The sequence below is a fragment of the Anopheles moucheti genome, chromosome 3 (assembly GCF_943734755.1).
Source record: "Anopheles moucheti chromosome 3, idAnoMoucSN_F20_07, whole genome shotgun sequence".
Taxonomy (NCBI): domain Eukaryota; kingdom Metazoa; phylum Arthropoda; class Insecta; order Diptera; family Culicidae; genus Anopheles; species Anopheles moucheti.
The window spans coordinates 27698682-27716802 of record NC_069141.1 but is presented as its reverse complement, the minus strand read 5'-3'; the positions used below and the strand labels follow the sequence as shown (position 1 = coordinate 27716802).

The window sequence follows — 18121 nt, the reverse complement described above, 5'->3', positions numbered from 1 at the left end:
GATCAATATAAATAAAGAAAATCGAAAGGAAACGAATGCTATCTGACATTGGCCCCGACCTACCCGTCTGTCTATTTCCAAGTTTGCTCTCCTCTTCTGGCCACCTCCCATAAAACCTTCCACTGTCGGTGCCACATGAAACCGCCTCTTGCCGTTCGCGGGGGGAAAAGATAAAAGACCCGATCAATATTCCGTACGATCAACATCCGGGAGGGCTCGAGTGACGCTGTCTCAAGCCTATAAATTTTCCTTTATTTATTAGTTTAGCATAGAAAGGAAACATCCCGCCACGCCCGCCCAGCCCAACCCGCCCAGCCAGCACACATTCCAATCCGGAATCCGGGAAGGCGGATATACTCTTGAAGATTTCATCTGTGCAGTCTGTGGATCCTTCCATTCATTTCCTACGTCCATTCCACCTCCATCCCACCGCTTCCACGCCTTGCGGTGTGCTGTATTCGTCTCCACTGACTTGTGATTTGTGCAGAAGTTTTCGCTTGTTTATTAAGCTTCGAACCGAACCGAAGCAAAAGCCCGAACCATTCAACCGTTTCCAATCGGTCCAACTCCCGACTCCTCGTGCACCGAAGCGTCGGGAAATAGGGCAAAAGGGGGGATATATTCCATCGCTCTCAGGCAAGCAAACACAAAATCCTGAAAAGAAACACTCCACGAATCGGAACGATAATCCAACACTCACCATCCACCAGTGAGCAACTTTTAGGGCAAGGAGCGTCTTCTCTTTGAGCCTCCGGAAGGTGGGGCAGCATATGGTGATGGATTGGGGAACAGCAGAAGGGCAGAAAGGTTCAATTGATTGAAAATCCTACATCAAAGCCTTTCATAAGGTTCAGATTAGCGGGCTAAAACTCATTTCATCTCCGTGCCGATCCTCGCGCCACCAAACGAAAACCACAAAACAGCGACCAAAATTTGGTGGCGTTTTCCGTTTGCTAGATAAGACGGGTCTCTGCATCGCGCTGCCTGCCAGCGATCACTAGCCAACCCCAGCAAGCGGACCAGTTGAACTTGAATTATTAAATCCAAAACCCTGCCGCATCAAAGCGCGCGCTCCCCCAAGGCCCAGGGGGAAGCTATTCTTGCTGTCTAATCCGCAATCTCACAAGACTCGCCTAAAGACAGTTTAGTAGCACACGGAAGTGGAGGTTCCTTTCCGTTTTTTTGAAAGACAAAAAAGAATGCCTTGGAAGCAAGGAAAAACATTAGCGTTCGGCAGTTCACACCGCCCCCAAAAGCACCTCCCCCTTCCAAAGCTCAGAGATCATTTCGACGGAAGCGCTGTCAGGCAGTGGTGAATAGGACAAAACGCGTTGACAGCTTTATCGTGTCCAACGCGGTGTGTTGGCAGGAATGCTTGCTACTGTTTCGCCCATTCTCGCATCTGCTAGCAGAAGACAGCAAGCGACAGCAAGAAACAATAGATAAATAACCACAGCAAAAATATATAAATATATTTGTTTGCCTGAAAGGCACCGGAAGATAAATAGGCCTCTGACGTGTTGGTAGAGTTTTGGTACGAATGGTGGGGCGAATGGTGGTCTTTTATTCCTTTTAATAGACCGTTTTGCTTAGAAGGAGAAAAAAGTCGATACGAGAAGTGAAAAGGTTGACTTTTCCTAGAACGCGCCTACTTCGATTTGGAAGTAAGATCCGGAAGGAATTTGCTCTTCAATCTTTAAGGACACGATATTTTGCTTGGGTTTTTACATTTCCATTCCCTTTCTTAGTGACGTTCGGATCAATTGAGATATTTTAAGAAGAAATAATATGTCACTCAACAATCTTGTGGAAAAGTTCACATTTTGTGAGCATTTTCATTAACAAATATGCATCCTTTTCATCGGAAAAATGTCAGCACTGTTCTTCAACCCAAAAGCATGGTGCACTGAGAATTTTCCCCGCTGTCGTTTGCTGCTGTCACTGCACATTGAAGCGACATCTTAAGTGATGTGGTGTGCATCAGACATGAGAAGATCCGGCCAAGAACTTCACCAAACGGACAGCATGGTCAACTCTATTCGTCTGGACAGGCGTTTAACTGGCTTAATTGATTTCCTTCCTCATTCGCTTCAACTTTTCTCACCGGACCAAACAAGGAAAAAGAAAACGTGAAGCTGAGTCAAATATAATAAGCAATCAAGTGGCAACCAGGACCATTCCGACATCTAGAGCGAATGTACGTACGTGAGTGTATACATATTACCCGTCATTGGCAGAGACGTTCGGACACTCAGTGGTCAATACGAATCGCAATTCTTCGGTAACCGTTCGAAGTAATGGAGTAGGACAGTTTTTGACAGAATGCCAAACCAGCCTACTAGATGTGTTGCTTGGGAGCGGTTGCGAATGCAATGGGTAATTAACTGTGAATTGAGATGGTTAAATATCACATGTGTCTAGTTGCCAGAGTTGGGCAATTGAATTAAAAGGAGTCACTCGATATATCACTCATATCTCTTCTTACACACCATGATATTAAAATGCTCACAAAAGAGGTACCACTTTTTCCAGCGTCACTCGGGCAGGAGTATGCTCATAAAATATAGACTTCCAGCATGTAGGTTGCTCCGCAACGTGGATGGTAATCCATCCTTTTGTGTGGCACGGTACGGAGAAACGTCCGGAGACGGCCTGCGTTGAGGCAAAAGACCTTTGGCAAACTACTTTGGTTGTGATGCTCTCGCTAGCGTCGTTGTTTCGCAATGGTTTTTCGTTACAGTTGGCACAACCGGAAAGAGGAGGAAAAAAAAGGACATTCGTTGTCTGCATTCTCCAGCGTGTACCTCCTGGCTTCGAGCCGATGGAGTGACAATAAACCAGTGGGGAAGAATCGCACCCGGTAAAGGTGAAAGTGGAGCTCGTTTTTGGTCTATTTATGAAACACGCTACCTTCCGCTGCTTGCATTTGCCGCATGTGCCGCGAGCGAAATGTATGGAAATGTCCACTCCATCTTCCAGAGCTCCCCGTAAGCTCTTGAAAGCTTTTCCCATTTTCTGCACTTGAACAGCTAGAATGGAAAAAAAAGTCTGATATAACTTGCCCGCGTGAAAAAGGCAATGATGTTTACTTCCTTCGTGGGACAATGGCTGACTTCTCGGGACGGGGAGGCTTACGCCAGACGCCCAGACGGGTAACGAACGGAACGAGCACCACGTGTCTGGCGGTGTCTATTGTGTGTATCGTGCGGCATGACGTCAAAACGGTGCTCATTATGAGAATTATCTTTCCCCGGACGACTTTACGGCCTTGCGCCTGAAGAAGCGCATCGCATCGCAAACTAATAATGTACGCAGCACCTAGGCGAGCAGCTTTGAAAACGAGACAAATTTGCAGGAAAAAAGGCGAAAAAATACAACCATATGAAAAGGAATCCGTTCTGCTGTGACGAGGGAATGCGAATCCATTGTTCAAACAGCAACAAGGCGTCCCCCACCCCCGGGGTATGAGATGGAAGCATAATAAAGCTTCGTCTGAGTGCTTTTTCTTCACTTCTATCATGCCGCAACACGATGACATCTTCTCGTGTTACGGTCCCTGGGTGAAAGCGCAGTACAGAATACATTGTCCTCCGAAAAGGAATGGAGCTTCCTTTGCAAAGGTTACGATTTAATGTTTGAAGTGCTGTGAGCTTTCGGTTTGCAAAGTGTAAATAGTTTAGCAGAGCTTTAATTAGTTGCCTTCCATTTTTCGTCCATTATAAACGAGATTCGCCGGAACAGCCGGAACATGAACGGTGGAGATGGAGTTTTTCCGCAACGTAAGCTGACTTCTCATATGCGCTGCATACAAACGGACCTTAAAAATAAAAACCTGTTCCCAAAACCGACAATCGTACTACCGGGTCGAGTCCATTGAGTGGCGTCAGGCAATAAAAGAATGCACGTGGAAAAAAAAAAAACACTGCGAAGTGCAATTCCGGCAGTGCCGATGCAGTGAGCAGACTTCAACGTCGCGTTGAAGGAAGGAGCGTGTTTTTTGCTTTTTGCCCAGCCTCAACATGTTTATTCAGCCATTCGTTTCATCTGGACGGCCCTTTTCGGTGGCCCACTTTTTTATTTGGGTTTTTTTTTTCGTTTTGTTTCGGAAAACAGGGTACATGGTAGACGTAGAAACCCATCAACGGCAGCCACCGGAACCGGGCTCCGAATGTCGAGAAATACTTGCGGAAACGATTCCGCAAAATGAAAATTAAAAATTAATGCGAACAAATTAAATAAACACATTCTAAAACTATAAATTACTTTGCTCCGGTTTGCTGTTCGTGGTGTGGTGTGGATCGGTTTGTTTTGCGAGCCAAGCAAGCGGTCGACAGTGAGATTGTTTTTGTTTTGTTTTGCTTTTTTTTTGTTTTTGGCATAATGTAAGAGTTCTCTCGTATCCATGGTGTCCATGCACACCGCACTTGGTTTAATGGCCAGTTGCATGTTTCATTTCCTTTGCAATGGTGTGGGAAAAACGGACAGGAGAAATATTTTTATTTCTATATGGAACACTTACGATGGAGCATTTGCGTATTTTAGTGAAAGTGGTGCAATTTTAGAAGGCAAAAACACTTAATTATTTTAATTTAACTACCATTTAAATACTCTTTGTTATTTAATCCCAACCCACCGTGCTTGATATTTAATTTATTTTTGTTTATTATAAGTTCGGTTTATTTAAAATGATATTAGATATGTTTAGGTATGATTTTAATGTTTCTCTTGCTTCTATTCGCCCTGTTCTCCTCCTTTTTTTCTGCTCCTAGCTATCCATTTTTCCTTTTCGTGCTTTTCGTGCTCTGTCTTTCCTTCTGTTGTTGCTTTTTTTATTATTTTTTTTTATGTTCCTTTCATCTACTTTCCCTTCTTTCTTCTCTCCTTGTTTCTTTTTTTTCCTTTTCTTCGTACCCTGTTTTATTTTTCTCTCTTACGGGATTTCTTACTTCATTGTTGTCAGTTTACCTTAAGTTCGTTTAGTTATAAGTTATTTAATAAATGGTTAAACCATTGAGGCACACAATAAATTACATATGAAATGAAATGAAATATGTGGGGGCGGCCTGATGGCATAATGGTAGCGGTGCCGGTTTTCGCACGAACGGACAAGACTAAAATCCCGTCCCGAAGCAAGGACTGACTATCCGGCTACTTGGTAAAATAAAACTAGTAGGCCAGAAATAACAGACAATGACCTAGTAGTAGGTTGTTACGCCAGAAAGAGGAAGATATGTAAATAACAAATCAAATGTTCTAAATTTTTATGTTTTCTGATGTTTACGCTAAAAGAATTCAGTAAACGTAAACGAATAAGTCAAACATAAATCCGTCCGTAAAGAAAAAGATTTACAAACCTTCTCAAAATGCTTTGAAGTAACCTTGTCACTGTACTTCCAATTGTCTACCGACCGGTCTCTTTCATAAAATCCAACCAGCTGCACGTAAGCTCATCCCAAATATGGCAACCGGACACAACGCTCCAGTGTCCCAGTTTGGTGGATTATTTTCATCTGTTTTTGTTCAAAATTGTGCGACTTCGTGGTTGGCTGTGTGTGTGCGTGTGTGTGTGTGTGTGTGTGTTTTGGTAAAATATCCCTTGCACGGGTGCCCTAGTATCACAAAAGTACCACATTTCACCCTCCGGCCTTTCCTCTATGGTACGTGCGGGAAGTGCCGCTGTATTTGTGCACAGTGAAAAAGTGGAACCAACGCAACGACAACCGGCGGAACCATTTCCCTCAACCGGGCTCTTCGCGCACACGGATTACACTGATAGTAATGGCACTTTTAAATGGCCCACCGTGTGGGTGCAACATACTTTTTTTATGTTACACCCTCTTGCTCGGCTGTGTGTGTTTTCATTTGTTGTTTCCACTGTGCACCGTTTGCTGTAAATTGTATAAGGGTGGTTCTGGAGCGGAGTATGGTGCCAAGTGTGCGCCCCTGCGCCCGTGTTGTGTGTGGAACATTTAGAACGGAACAAGAAAATAGCAAAAGATCCTCCTTTCACGAGATTCAATAGCGCGTAGAATGTTGTGGCAGTTTAACGTACTGTTTTTTTTTTCTATTTAAATTGCGAACATCTGCTTGGCAACACTTCAGAAAACGGGTGACTGGCAAACGGTGCTCCGGAGGTGGAAGTGACACCATCAACAGCGAGAGAGAGAGGTCGGTGTGTTTGTGCACACGTCGAATATTTGTTCGACAATGATGTAAAATTTAATATCTCCGAACCGATATCTTCCTGCCCATTATGTCTTACATCACCGATACAGTCCATCACAGAAAGGTAGCAACAGTTGAGTCTGCTGTGCACTCCACCTACTAACGTCTTCCAGCACACTGTTTGGTGCTTGTCAGAAAATTAACCCAGCAAACAAGACTTCCGGCAAAAGGGGGGTTGATTACACTCGGGCCACGCTCAATTGCGCACCCCATCGTAACACTCACCACCCAGGGGCACCGTAATCGAATCCATTCGGAAAAGATAAATCCCAATCGGCCTCTTTCGTTCCAGTCGAATTTTCATTAAATCTGTGCGTCTGCATCCACTAGAAAGGGGTTTAGACGTCATTTTATTTGGACAGGCCATCCGACCCCGTACTACCTCCACCGAAAGTTCAATAAATTACATCCGGTCACTTGCAGCAAATGCAATCCTTAGCTGGAACTTCCATTTCGGTCGTCAGCATTTACTACGCACCGTACCAATAGTCTGCTCCAGTGCGGCCCATCCCCTACTACTGCCTTGTCCCTAAGAATTTGGCCCGAAATTACCGCATCTCGGACTAGCTGTTCGATTTTGCCCACCGCAAAGACCTCGAACCGATCCTATCAGCACGATTTGCAGCTGTTTGTCTAATGGTATTACTTCTGGTTTTCGGTTCCCTAATATCACTCTTCACCGTATCAAGCTTCAATTATCCTTCGGGCTAATGGGACGCATTCGCATTCGTGGCGTTGCCGCCGGCGTCCCTTTGTTTGTACAAATGCATCCAGTGTAGTGGTTTTGAGGCGTTCGAGGAACGGTAAGTTGCAGTTGGTTCGAACAGTTATGGCACATCACGTGTGTGGTGTGGCCCAATGCTGGACACTGCAACGCCATCGGCTAATCACCAACTGGGTTTTGATTGGTTCCGAATCGAAACCTGAGCCCCATGGGTCCGAGGGGGTTTTGGATGCGGAAAAAGTTTCACCGTAAAGGGAGCCGGAATAGTTAGGATTTTGTTTGTTTGGAAGTCTCACAACGAATGGGGATGGGGTTTTCAGCACAGGATGCGTGCTAATCGATATGTTTGCTGCTGGCAGCAATGTTTGTAGGATATCGTTAAATAATTGCAGATGCCTTGGTAGCACACAAACCGACTGCACAGAGCCTGGGACTTAGCCTGGGTCGAAGAGCTAAGGAAGCCACACCAAAAATTTAGTCGTTAGTTCTGGGCACCAGCTTGTAAGTTAATGTGAAAGTAACAAACCATAACCAAATACAGTTTTCCCAAATATTGGAATAGGAATATTGGGAATATTCTTCTTGGGAAGAAATTCCTGACAAATGAGTAGGTCATATCAGTACCAATTGCATGTAAATCTGTAAAGCTTTGCAGTGAATGTTAAGTTATGCACAAAATTACTCAAAAGCACTCACAAAATGTTGCGCAAAATGAATCCTTCTACGAATCTTCTGTCAAAATACCCCAGTTTAAATACTAAACATGAGCTGTCCTGCGCTCGTCATGAGCGGCGTAACTAAGAAAGCACGCTTTCCTAACTTTCCATGCTGGAAACGTTTCGTTTTCATTATTAAAACTCATTAAAGTTTCCTTCTGGTGTACGAAAATGAAGCATCATCGGAACGGTACAGTGCTGCCAAAACCAAAGTTGGAGATCTCACCGAATCAGACAGCCCGTCCAAAGTAGATCGCAATACAGGGTACATTCAAATACACCCATCCTAGTTGGCGAAGAGAGAAGGAAACCCCGAATGGAGTGGGGGATGTGGGACTACTGTGGGACGCCTGCCCCTATGAATATGTCCATCAAACGTCATTCGTTCGGTGTGGATGAGGCTTTGGCGTTGTTTTTTCGGAAGCTGGTAGCTGCAATTTCCAGCAGCCGAGCTAATCGAGCTGGACTGACGAGAAAATGATGGCAGATTTATCCACCCATACCACGATACACCAACCCTCCCCCTCCTCGACCTGACTGCCATGAATGTTCCGTTTTGTCGGGTTTTTCGGCACTCGTTTGTCGGGCTTTTCTCCGAGGAAGACACCGCTGTCGCAGGGTGAGCGGATAGGCGGTAAAACATCGTGACGGATTCGTTTCGTACTGAGTAAATATTCATGTGTGGCATAATAAATTACTCATCCCGCACGCCCGTGTCTTTCCCGCACTTCCCAACCGCATTCCGCCCCCACCACCACCATAAAAACCATAAATGGTACGAACGGGAAATGTGTTGTCGTACACGACGTTGTGTGGCATTTTGTTGGCTTGTTGGATGTCGGTGTCCCTGACCGAGGCACAAAATCTCGGCAATCATGCTACAGCGTTCCTACCAGCACCGAGCTTTTTTTTTGTTTATTTCGTTCGAGCAAACGATAAAATTATGAATTTATAAGAATGTTTCCGCCTCTGTTCCGCCTCTGTTTCACATGCACCGCACTCTCAGGCCCCGACGGCCGTCGTACCAAATGGGCATCAGAGTTTCCTTGGGCATGAAATTGAACACCCGTAAAAATTCACCACAGTGTGTGTCCTTCGTGTGCTGAAGTGTGTATTGAAGGACACACGTGTACTGCAACATGGATGGCAACAGACACTAGTTTGACAGATAAATCTGCTTAGCTTGGAAATAAATCTGCACCTCGCCAAACGAAAGGATCACCCCCCAAAAAGGGCATAAAACCAAGGCACAGTTGGAGCTAAATGAGAGCTTGCCGCATGGATGTTTTGACTTTCGTTCGCTCCTCACCTTCTGCAACGGCCAGTACTGCTTTTAAAGTGTTTAAAGCAGTGACGATACGGGAAAATTAATGAAAGCTTTAAGTCTGTAGTGTAAATAACTCCCATCTCCATTTTGCGGTAGCTAATGCATTCGGAATTGTTAGCTATTTTTAGTTCAATATTTTTTTGTATAATTACCACTTTGAACATGTTGATGTTGTTTTTTTTTAAAGTAAATGCTATATTGAATTGAAGATTGCAAACTTTAAGGAATACATTAGTCGCATCTATATTCGTTATGATTGCTAAATCGAACTGGTATTGAAAAAAAGCACACTAGATACATTTGATTTGGACTCATATTTTTACTCATCTTACGAACTCAATTCGTTTGTTTGCTTGTTTGACTTCTTTTAATTTTAGAAAAGCTGTGAATGTTGCTTATACATCAATTAGTTTTTATTTCTTTTTAATTTACATAACTTTGCTTCCACTGCACGAAGATTTTCGCTTTAAATTCACGTAGAAAATCCTTCCACAATTTTTACTCTTCGGTCACTATCGTTTAATGGTGGCTAGCAAGCAAATTTCCTCCTCATGTTCAACATCCTCTTGCCGTGCACTGGACCAGCTTGATGTTTTGAAGCATCAGCACTCGGTAAGATGTCAGCTGCAGTCGTTAGCAGTCGCGAACCCTCGTACCGGAATGCTGCATTCGCGCACTTCGATCAGTTTGTTTGATTAATAATGCATATTCATCGAATTTCGATGCCGCGTATGTGTCGGTTGCGCGCGGTGTCGGATGGCACCATTCAACCGGATAAGCCCGGATGGGCGTGAAAATGAACGATGTGCCCAGGTGAAGTGCAACGGAATGGAGACCAGCGGTGAAGGGGGTGTCGATGACGACGATGATGATGGGGCCGCCTTCAGTGACACCTTCTTGAGATCAAGCATTTAAGTCACACATGCAAATGACACGCCAACGAGCGCTGAGTGTCTCGAACCCGCCCCTAACCCGGCCATCATATGTGATCGATGTGTGAGCGGCAATATAAAGCACTCGAACGGTCGGGACTAGAGCCATTCGATGGAATTTGAAGCACTCCGCACGGCGAACATCGATGCAAAGTGATGATGTGCCACCCTTCCCTCGAGTAGCTCTCCTGCCTGTGTACGGGGTGGATATGTCGAAATGGTGCTTAATCGGAATGGGATAGGCGATGACAAAAAAGCACACAACGATGCAAAAAGGATGCTTGAGTGCATTATAGAATACAAAAAAAATAACACCCATGTACACACGCCCCACCACGCATTTGCTCCTTCCTTGTTTGGTGTGTTTGTTTTGGTGTAATTTTAAAATTAATGACGTACAGTCCTTCACGCTCGAACCAGAGTTAAGCACTTAGCACTCGGGAATACTTCAAAAAGGTCGGGTTCGAGGTGTCCAAGTGTAAATATACTTTAGCTAGCGAGTGCAGTTGAAAGGGATGTCAGCTTTATCGTGCTAGATGAGTTGAGTGACACTCTCGAGTGGATTAGGCAGCGAACAGCACTTTTTGTGATTTTCGGAGTATGTTTTATGATGCTAAATACCTCTAATAGGTTCAACACTAGTAATAAATAATTAATTTATAATTTTTTTAAACGTAGTAGAGGTGTTACCAAATATTCGATGCGATAGAATCTTTTTGCTTTGCGTCTTTGGGAAAATAGAATTAATAACTCATTTCAATTTTCCGACAATATCATTAACATAATTAAAGCTTTTCTTTAACGCTGGTACAGTGCGAAAGCGATTTAACGTTCAAACGCACTTCAAATTCCTTCCCTTAAATCTTAGTCTTCTATCTCGATTAAGCAAAGACGAGCAGGCAAGGCATGCTTTGACAAGGATATTTTTTTCCTTCACGTTATAAACTGCCTACAACTGCAGCGTGGGAGTGGCGGATAGCCACTAAATTATCACTAGCCTACTTTGCTTGGTGTGGAAATATTATCGCCGATTACATCTCGTCCGCCACCCCACCAGGGCAGCGGAACTCAGTCCCCTTTCAGCACCGCCAACGTTCCTTGGGAAGGCATTGCAACGCTTTCCATCGAGCAGGCAATGTACATTTAAACTTTTAATTGCATACATCGCGGGGTTTTGTGTGTGCAAGTGTGATAAGCTCATGGCGGAGTGGAAAATGAAACAAAAAAACAACGCAAGCAAAACAGGAAGCTAAAGCACTGGCCCAACCTGTTCAACCTGCAATTCTTATCCTACAATCGTGTTCCTGGTAGCGTCGGGTTGTTTTTCTTTTCTTTTTAAGAGTTGTTTTTACCCCACCATCTTTCCCTTAACCATCCCGTCGACCGAAGAAACCTAAAAAAACACGCAGGATAAAGTGAATTTATATTTTCCCAACCTCAATGCCATACTTTTATTTCTGCCTCGTTCTGCAGAATGTGCTGTGGTGTTGTGGTGTGGCGGGTCTTGATTAAAATAAACTTTTTTCTCAACTTGAACACACAAACACAAACGAGCTTTCCTTTTTACTGCAACTGCATTCCGATGGAAATGCAGTGGAAAGTTGGTGTATGAAATATTTTCTAGAATGTTTGCTCCGTTTTGTCTTGTGTTATTTCTCTCTGTTAATAATTTCTCCTGCTTTAATCCTGCAGATTTCTAGAAGCTGATTTTTTTTTTGCTTAGTTCCATCTACAATGACCAAAGATATTTGCCGTGTACTTGTTTTTCCGCGAAATTCGCTCACTAACCCTGTCAGAAATTGAAAAATAATGGTATAATAATGAAAAAATAACCTTTTAACATTTAAACTTAAATTTAAAAGTAAGTGCAACTCAGAAGCATTTTTGCAATAAGTTTTTCCACATTTGTCCAACGAACTGCATTAATTTGGACATTTAGGCGCCTACGTTTCGTCGAGCTAAAAAGTTAAAATATATTAAATAAAATCATTTCCCTGTGTTTGGGAGAAATTTTTTTATTTTACTTGTTTCTGTTTGAAAGTACGCTTACCTGTTTTAATAGAGCAGACAATTCATTAAGTTAATCCTGAATTCTTCATTCGGAATTCGGTCTACAAAATTGCTAGCTACAACAAAAAAGCGCTTACCTTTCCATCGGGCCACTTTATCCGACAGTTAACGCAGTGTACTATTGTGAACCTGCCATCAGCGCAAAAAGGACCCACCATCCTTTGCATTGCATGCACCGTTTGGGGACATTAACTATTCAACAGTCTCGCTGGAAAAAAAAAACAAATAGAACAGTTTACGGGAAAATTAGACGCTATCAACACGCTTCCGTCTGCTGCATCTGCAGCCAGCCGGAGAAGCAGCCCCATTGCTGGCGACCAGTATGGGGTTGGCAACAATGGGAAAGGACGGTAAAACAAACTCACCATCCGATTCGCCAGTGCATAGTTTGCAAGAGGAATGGTATGATTACGACAATTCAGATTCTTGCTGACGCTGCTGCTGTGGAAAATTCTGTAAGTCTTGTCGTTGCCGCCACTGGTCCCCTCCAAGAAAAGCCAGAGAAAAAAAAACCCTTGGCTAGGAACAGGGCTGAAGATAATTCCCAGCAGGTTTTGTGCGCGCTGTCGTCGTTTGGTAAATGGTAATTCAAACCGACACCATCGTAGCAGGCGCGATATCGCCGAATACAGTCGGTGCTGGACGCGGCACGACCCGGAAGCACTATCACTTGCAATCTCAAATTAGGAATAAAATGGTTTAACAAATAGCTAATTTTCATCTTAAGGAGACGCTCATTCTCACGATTAAATAGATAAAAACGTGGTCGACCTTGTTTTGTCGGCTTTTACATCCAGTAAACGGGACGCTATATAGGCCGGAGGTCAATAAAATACGGGTATTTACAGTGTGTCTACAAATTAGCCACGTTCAAAGGCGTGGAACGCAGGACTTTAAAGATACTTTGCAGCACAAACAGAACACTACAAATGTTTAAATTGAATTTTTGGTGAACAAAAGGTTTAAAGACGAACGAACGGTATTAGTTATTTGCTTTCGGTTTTCGAGGTAGAAAAAGTTGCCTTCTTAAGGTAGAACTTTAAATTAATTTCAAACGTTTTAAACACCCTTTTAAGATGGTTGCCGCTACTCAGCACGAAACTAATCGATTTCTTTCCCATTTGTTCTATTTTCTTCCTTCCCCCCTGCACAGAGGCATCTTGCTACAAAACCAGCAGGATTACAACGAGGCTGTGGAGAGCTTTCGAAAAGCGATACGCTTTCGACCATCGCTGGCACGTAAGTATTTGCTAGATAATATGTGTGCACATAATTTTCCCTGCCCATTTACCCGACCCGACGGGATTCGCCACTTCCGACCTGATGGTGGTGGTGGTCGTGGTGTTAGCATTCACCTTATCTTCATCCTCGAACACTGTAAAGGTGAGCCAGATTTACTTCTCACCTTCCACCACCACCCTACTGCAAGATCAGACCCAAATGGTGGACAAAATATCGAGACACACACACACACACACACACACACACACACACACACACACACACACACACACACACACACACACACACACACACACACACACACACACACACACACACACACACACACACACACACACACACACACACACACACACACACACACACACACACACACACACACACACACACACACACACACACACACACACACACACACACACACACACACACACACACACACACACACACACACACACACACACACACACACACACACACACACACACACACACACACACACACACACACACACACACACACACACACACACACACACACACACACACACACACACACACACACACACACACACACACACACACACACACACACACACACACACACACACACACACACACACACACACACACACACACACACACACACACACACACACACACACACACACACACACACTCGCACACCTCCCCATCCCGCGGTGGGCAAAGGCTCAAGGGGCACTCGAGCGAAGAAAGGCAACCTTCTTCGTACCGGCCGGAACCATTCCAACCCACCGAAGAAGTATGAGCGAGAAAGTAAAAGGGCGTATATTCTGACACTTGCGTCATCTGTCAGTTAGTGGAAGTCTTAAAGAATTCTGTCCACCCCTATTTTATCCCGCCTCCATTCCACAAGCACACCGTCTGCGCCACAGTGGATCCTTAAATCCTATTGGCATTCCATTCGGGGTGCCATCCTGTGCCAACGCTGTGACGCCGGGCTACGCTGAGTGGTTTCTTATTTTGGGAGAAAATCCAATTTCGTCCCAACGCACACACATACATGTGTACACGAAACCGGAGGGTAGGTTTGTTGATAAGACTTCCTCAAACCTTCCTCAAGCTTTCCGTGCGGGAGGAAGGGCAAAAAAAAGGAATATGTGAAGAAGCAATCCGAGCACGGCACCATCTGGTGAGTTCGTTCCTTTTTTTTATGTTCCTCTTCTTCTTGTTCCCTCTTCATATCGAAACCTCTTCATATCTCCACACAGGATGGGCAGAGATGGTTGTGCCGGAGATGGCTCCATCATCCCGCACACGCCGGAAAGAACCGGAACGAAGCGAATGGGTTTTTCGGGGGAACTGTTGAAACAGCTCGCGCAGCCCGGGCTCGGTCGGTCGGAAAGTGTCTTCATTCCAGCGGTGCGGTACTTGCCACCACCCACCGATGGTGGGCAAAAGCTAAACCGGATCCGAGTGAGCGAGAAAACCCACGTCAATTAGTGTGACTTATAGGATAAGTGTATGTGCCTTTCCGGAGGTCGAACCTCATCTTCCCGGACATCACTTCAGGCTCGTGCCCGAGCGGCACGGGTCACGCTGAAGGGTCTTTCGAAAGAAGTTTCATAAAGTAAAGGAAATTTGTGATCTCTCCCCCTTCCCCCGGCCTTCTATTACATCGCCAAGATTGTGCCACTACCCAGTTGGTGGTTGCGTGAAACGATGAAAGTAAATGGAGCTGTTGGTCAGTAAATCGATGCGTATCGGTGTCGCCAACGTTACAGGCGAGAAGAAGGCGCGATGATGAAGCTACCGAAAAGCTCCCCCCAAAAATGTACGCACCAAGAAAGTGACACTAAGCCTACGATACGCCGGGTAAAATTATCTCCACACAGGATGGACCAACAAGAGAGGCAAAAAAAAAGGCACAGGTTGGCTGGGTTTGGTCCCTGTACGGAAAAGGTGTGACATACGACCGTTACCCGAAAGGCCACCTTTCCCCACAGTGAGAAACCCGATCGAAAGCTAATGACGCTCCGAGGTGCGATGGGATAAAAGGTTGTACACCGACGAGGGCGCAATCTGTCTTCCGTGTGTCCGGTATTGCTGTTCGGTATTTGTTGGGGCCATACTCTCGCTCCGGTGACGCGGTTCACTGATTGTGCCACCGGGCACTTTTGTGTCGAACGTCGAAATGTCGTAATCCAACCTCGCCGAATGTGTGTGCAAGCATTCGTTCCATGTTTTTGGGGAACTACCGGTAGCCTTCCTTCTCGAGTTTTGTTTCGTTTTTTTTTTTGCATTTCGCTCGTTTGAACCGAAACATGCTTTACACTTGTCAAACGCGACACGTCAAAGCAGGCACTGTTCGCTTTCCATTTCGCCGGCCCCTTTTGCATGGCGCTTCGATCGCAGTGTGCGGTGGTCTGCAAAAAAAAGCAACCTGTCGAACCATTCCATCAGAGAGGCAGAAAACACAAGCCAACACATCTGGAGATGTACGCTTTTCTTTTTCTGTTACGAATTTCCACCTAGCTGCCGGGGGGGGAGGAACGGGCTGAAAATGGAACATTAGTAACAAATGTTTCTACTCCGGGCATGCACGCTGCGTGTGTCCGTAGGGATTTCTGATGGGATTTCGATGTCGAACGAGTGAAGTGTTGCGATTACTTACAGCAGCAGCAGTAGTAGTAGTAGTTACGGCCAAAAGGAACTTCGGGCGGTCTCTGGCGGTTCCATATTGATGTGGTTGGTGTTTACGTAAACCGTACGCTGAATTGGGGCCATTTTTTCTGTCGAACCTGACTGTACTGTTTGCTTTACTGCGAAGTAAGTTACAACTGGACCACTTAAAGTCTTTAAGAGGAACTGTGAATGGGAATACTTTTTCAGTTTAAAATTTAAGACATCTAAGGAAAAAAGGATCTTTAAGGAAATCTAATATTTCTAGATGGAGGTGGTTTCGGTCTTCACACGACAGGACCGATCCAAAATCTCATCCGGACCAAAATCCTCCGTACGCGGACCTGACTATATCCGGCTACGGAAAAAAGTCATAGAAAGCCAGAACTGGTAGGCATAGACCTCTTGAGATTATTTACCACTGAAGAAGAAGTAATATTTCTAGTTAAGCATTAAGGATTATGATGATTTAAGCTTTCCTTTCAATTTTGAGTAGTAACAGCTAGCGGATTTGTGCAAACTAAAATCTCCATTTGTTCCACAAAAGCTTTGAGGTTAGATTTCCATTTCTCATCCAATATGTCCACTAAGTTTGTAGGCATAAAAGTCGAGCATAAATGATGGAAACATTAAACCTTAAATGTCGAAATCTGCTCATGTTCCAGCACCCTGGCACATAATCTATTCCGCATCTACGCAAAACATTCACGCAAATCATCAACGCTAAGAACGCTCCGGATGCATTCCCGTGCGATCAATGGCGGAACAGGAAACCGCTAACCGTTTCCGACTGTTTCAATATTCCGTACTCCAAAAGCATCCGTTGCTCAGGCGCACAAAATTGGCACACTCGCTGCTGCCGCTAATCATACACACACACACACAAGCGAGCGTACGCGAAAATAGTGTCCTATAATGGCCGGCGCTATGAGAACCGGTGCCAAAAAAGTGTTTCACTGTCTATTCAACACCTCGCCGCTCGTAGAAGATGATTGGCTTGCAATATGGTTAGTGGACGGTAGAATGCGGTTCGCCTGTCTGTCTGCCGAATCCACCCAACCCATCGCCCCTCGCCCCAAATGGAAGCGGGAAGCAAACACATCCACACATGCATAATTAATTTAATTAGACCGAAAATTATTTCACCCGAAGCGTTGCGGAGGATACTGTTCGCCTATCGGTGGCCAACTATGATCCGTTTTCAGCGGATTCAACTGACCGGAAAATATCCCATCGGCATCTTTCTACGGTGCCTCATTGTGTTCGTCGATTTTCGTACCACGAACCAGCCCAAGCTTTTCCCGGCCAGCAAAGAAGCGGGTTTCTCCTTCGGCTGGGAAAAGCTATAAAATGTTGCTTTATGATAACGTACTAAGCACATTATGATCGTTTATGGGGTGCTGGTGAGATCCATAACGGAAAACCCCATCACTATCAAAAGGTCACAAAGTACGTTCAGCATCACAGGTGAAACCGCCCGCCCGTTAATAAAAACTAGATCGTTATAATTTTACATAAACACCTGCAAACAAAAAAAAAGGGATTAGAAAATGCATCCTTCAGAACGATTCAGCTCGAGCGGTAAGCGAGCACAGTGTGTTGAGGTTTTCCCTTTGACCATGATTGCCCCCACTCGAGTGGGAGGGAAATGTTTCCGGTTCAGAGCACACCCACACACACACACACACTTGCATGGGAAGAACAAAACTGAGAACGTGAGGGAGAGCTGTTTTTAATGAGCTTCTAGCCTCGGGCAGGTCCTGCAACGGTTGTTGTTCGGTTGCTGGACGGTGAGCCCCAAGTCTCCCTGCACACATGAGCGAGGTTTTAGTGGTTAGCCAGGGCTAAATGTTTGCATAATCCGTTTTCCCGCCTCCAACTCCCACAACACGGGCCACAAAACTATCGAGCGTATGAACTTGAAAGTGGCGGTATACGAATAGGGACACTTGCATGCGTCCCCCTCATCGACCGATGATCGGATTGAATTTATCGCCTGCAGCAATCGCTAGATGAACATTAAAATCGTACCAATAAACCTTCGGCAACACGAAACAGGGCGCGCGGAATGGTACGATGCAAAATCCATCGAACGTTGGACGGAACGTGAAAAACATGCTTTTCAATTTTCCAACCCGATGGCTTTAATTATCCCGGTGGTGGTGGACTTGCTCACCCAACTCCCCCGTTTCGCACAGCCGCATCAGCGGGCGGCGTTGCCG

General features: G+C 45.0%; 1 protein-coding gene across 1 annotated transcript in view; it reads left to right on the top strand.

The window, feature by feature from the left end:
* The window catches only part of LOC128303157 (protein O-mannosyl-transferase TMTC2), a 154378-nt gene that overhangs the window by 113286 nt on the left and 22971 nt on the right, over positions 1 to 18121 (top strand). The window contains exon 5 of the mRNA XM_053040019.1: positions 13148 to 13233. Within this exon, the coding sequence (XP_052895979.1) occupies positions 13148 to 13233 (86 nt within the window). The remainder of the gene's footprint in view (positions 1 to 13147; positions 13234 to 18121) is intronic.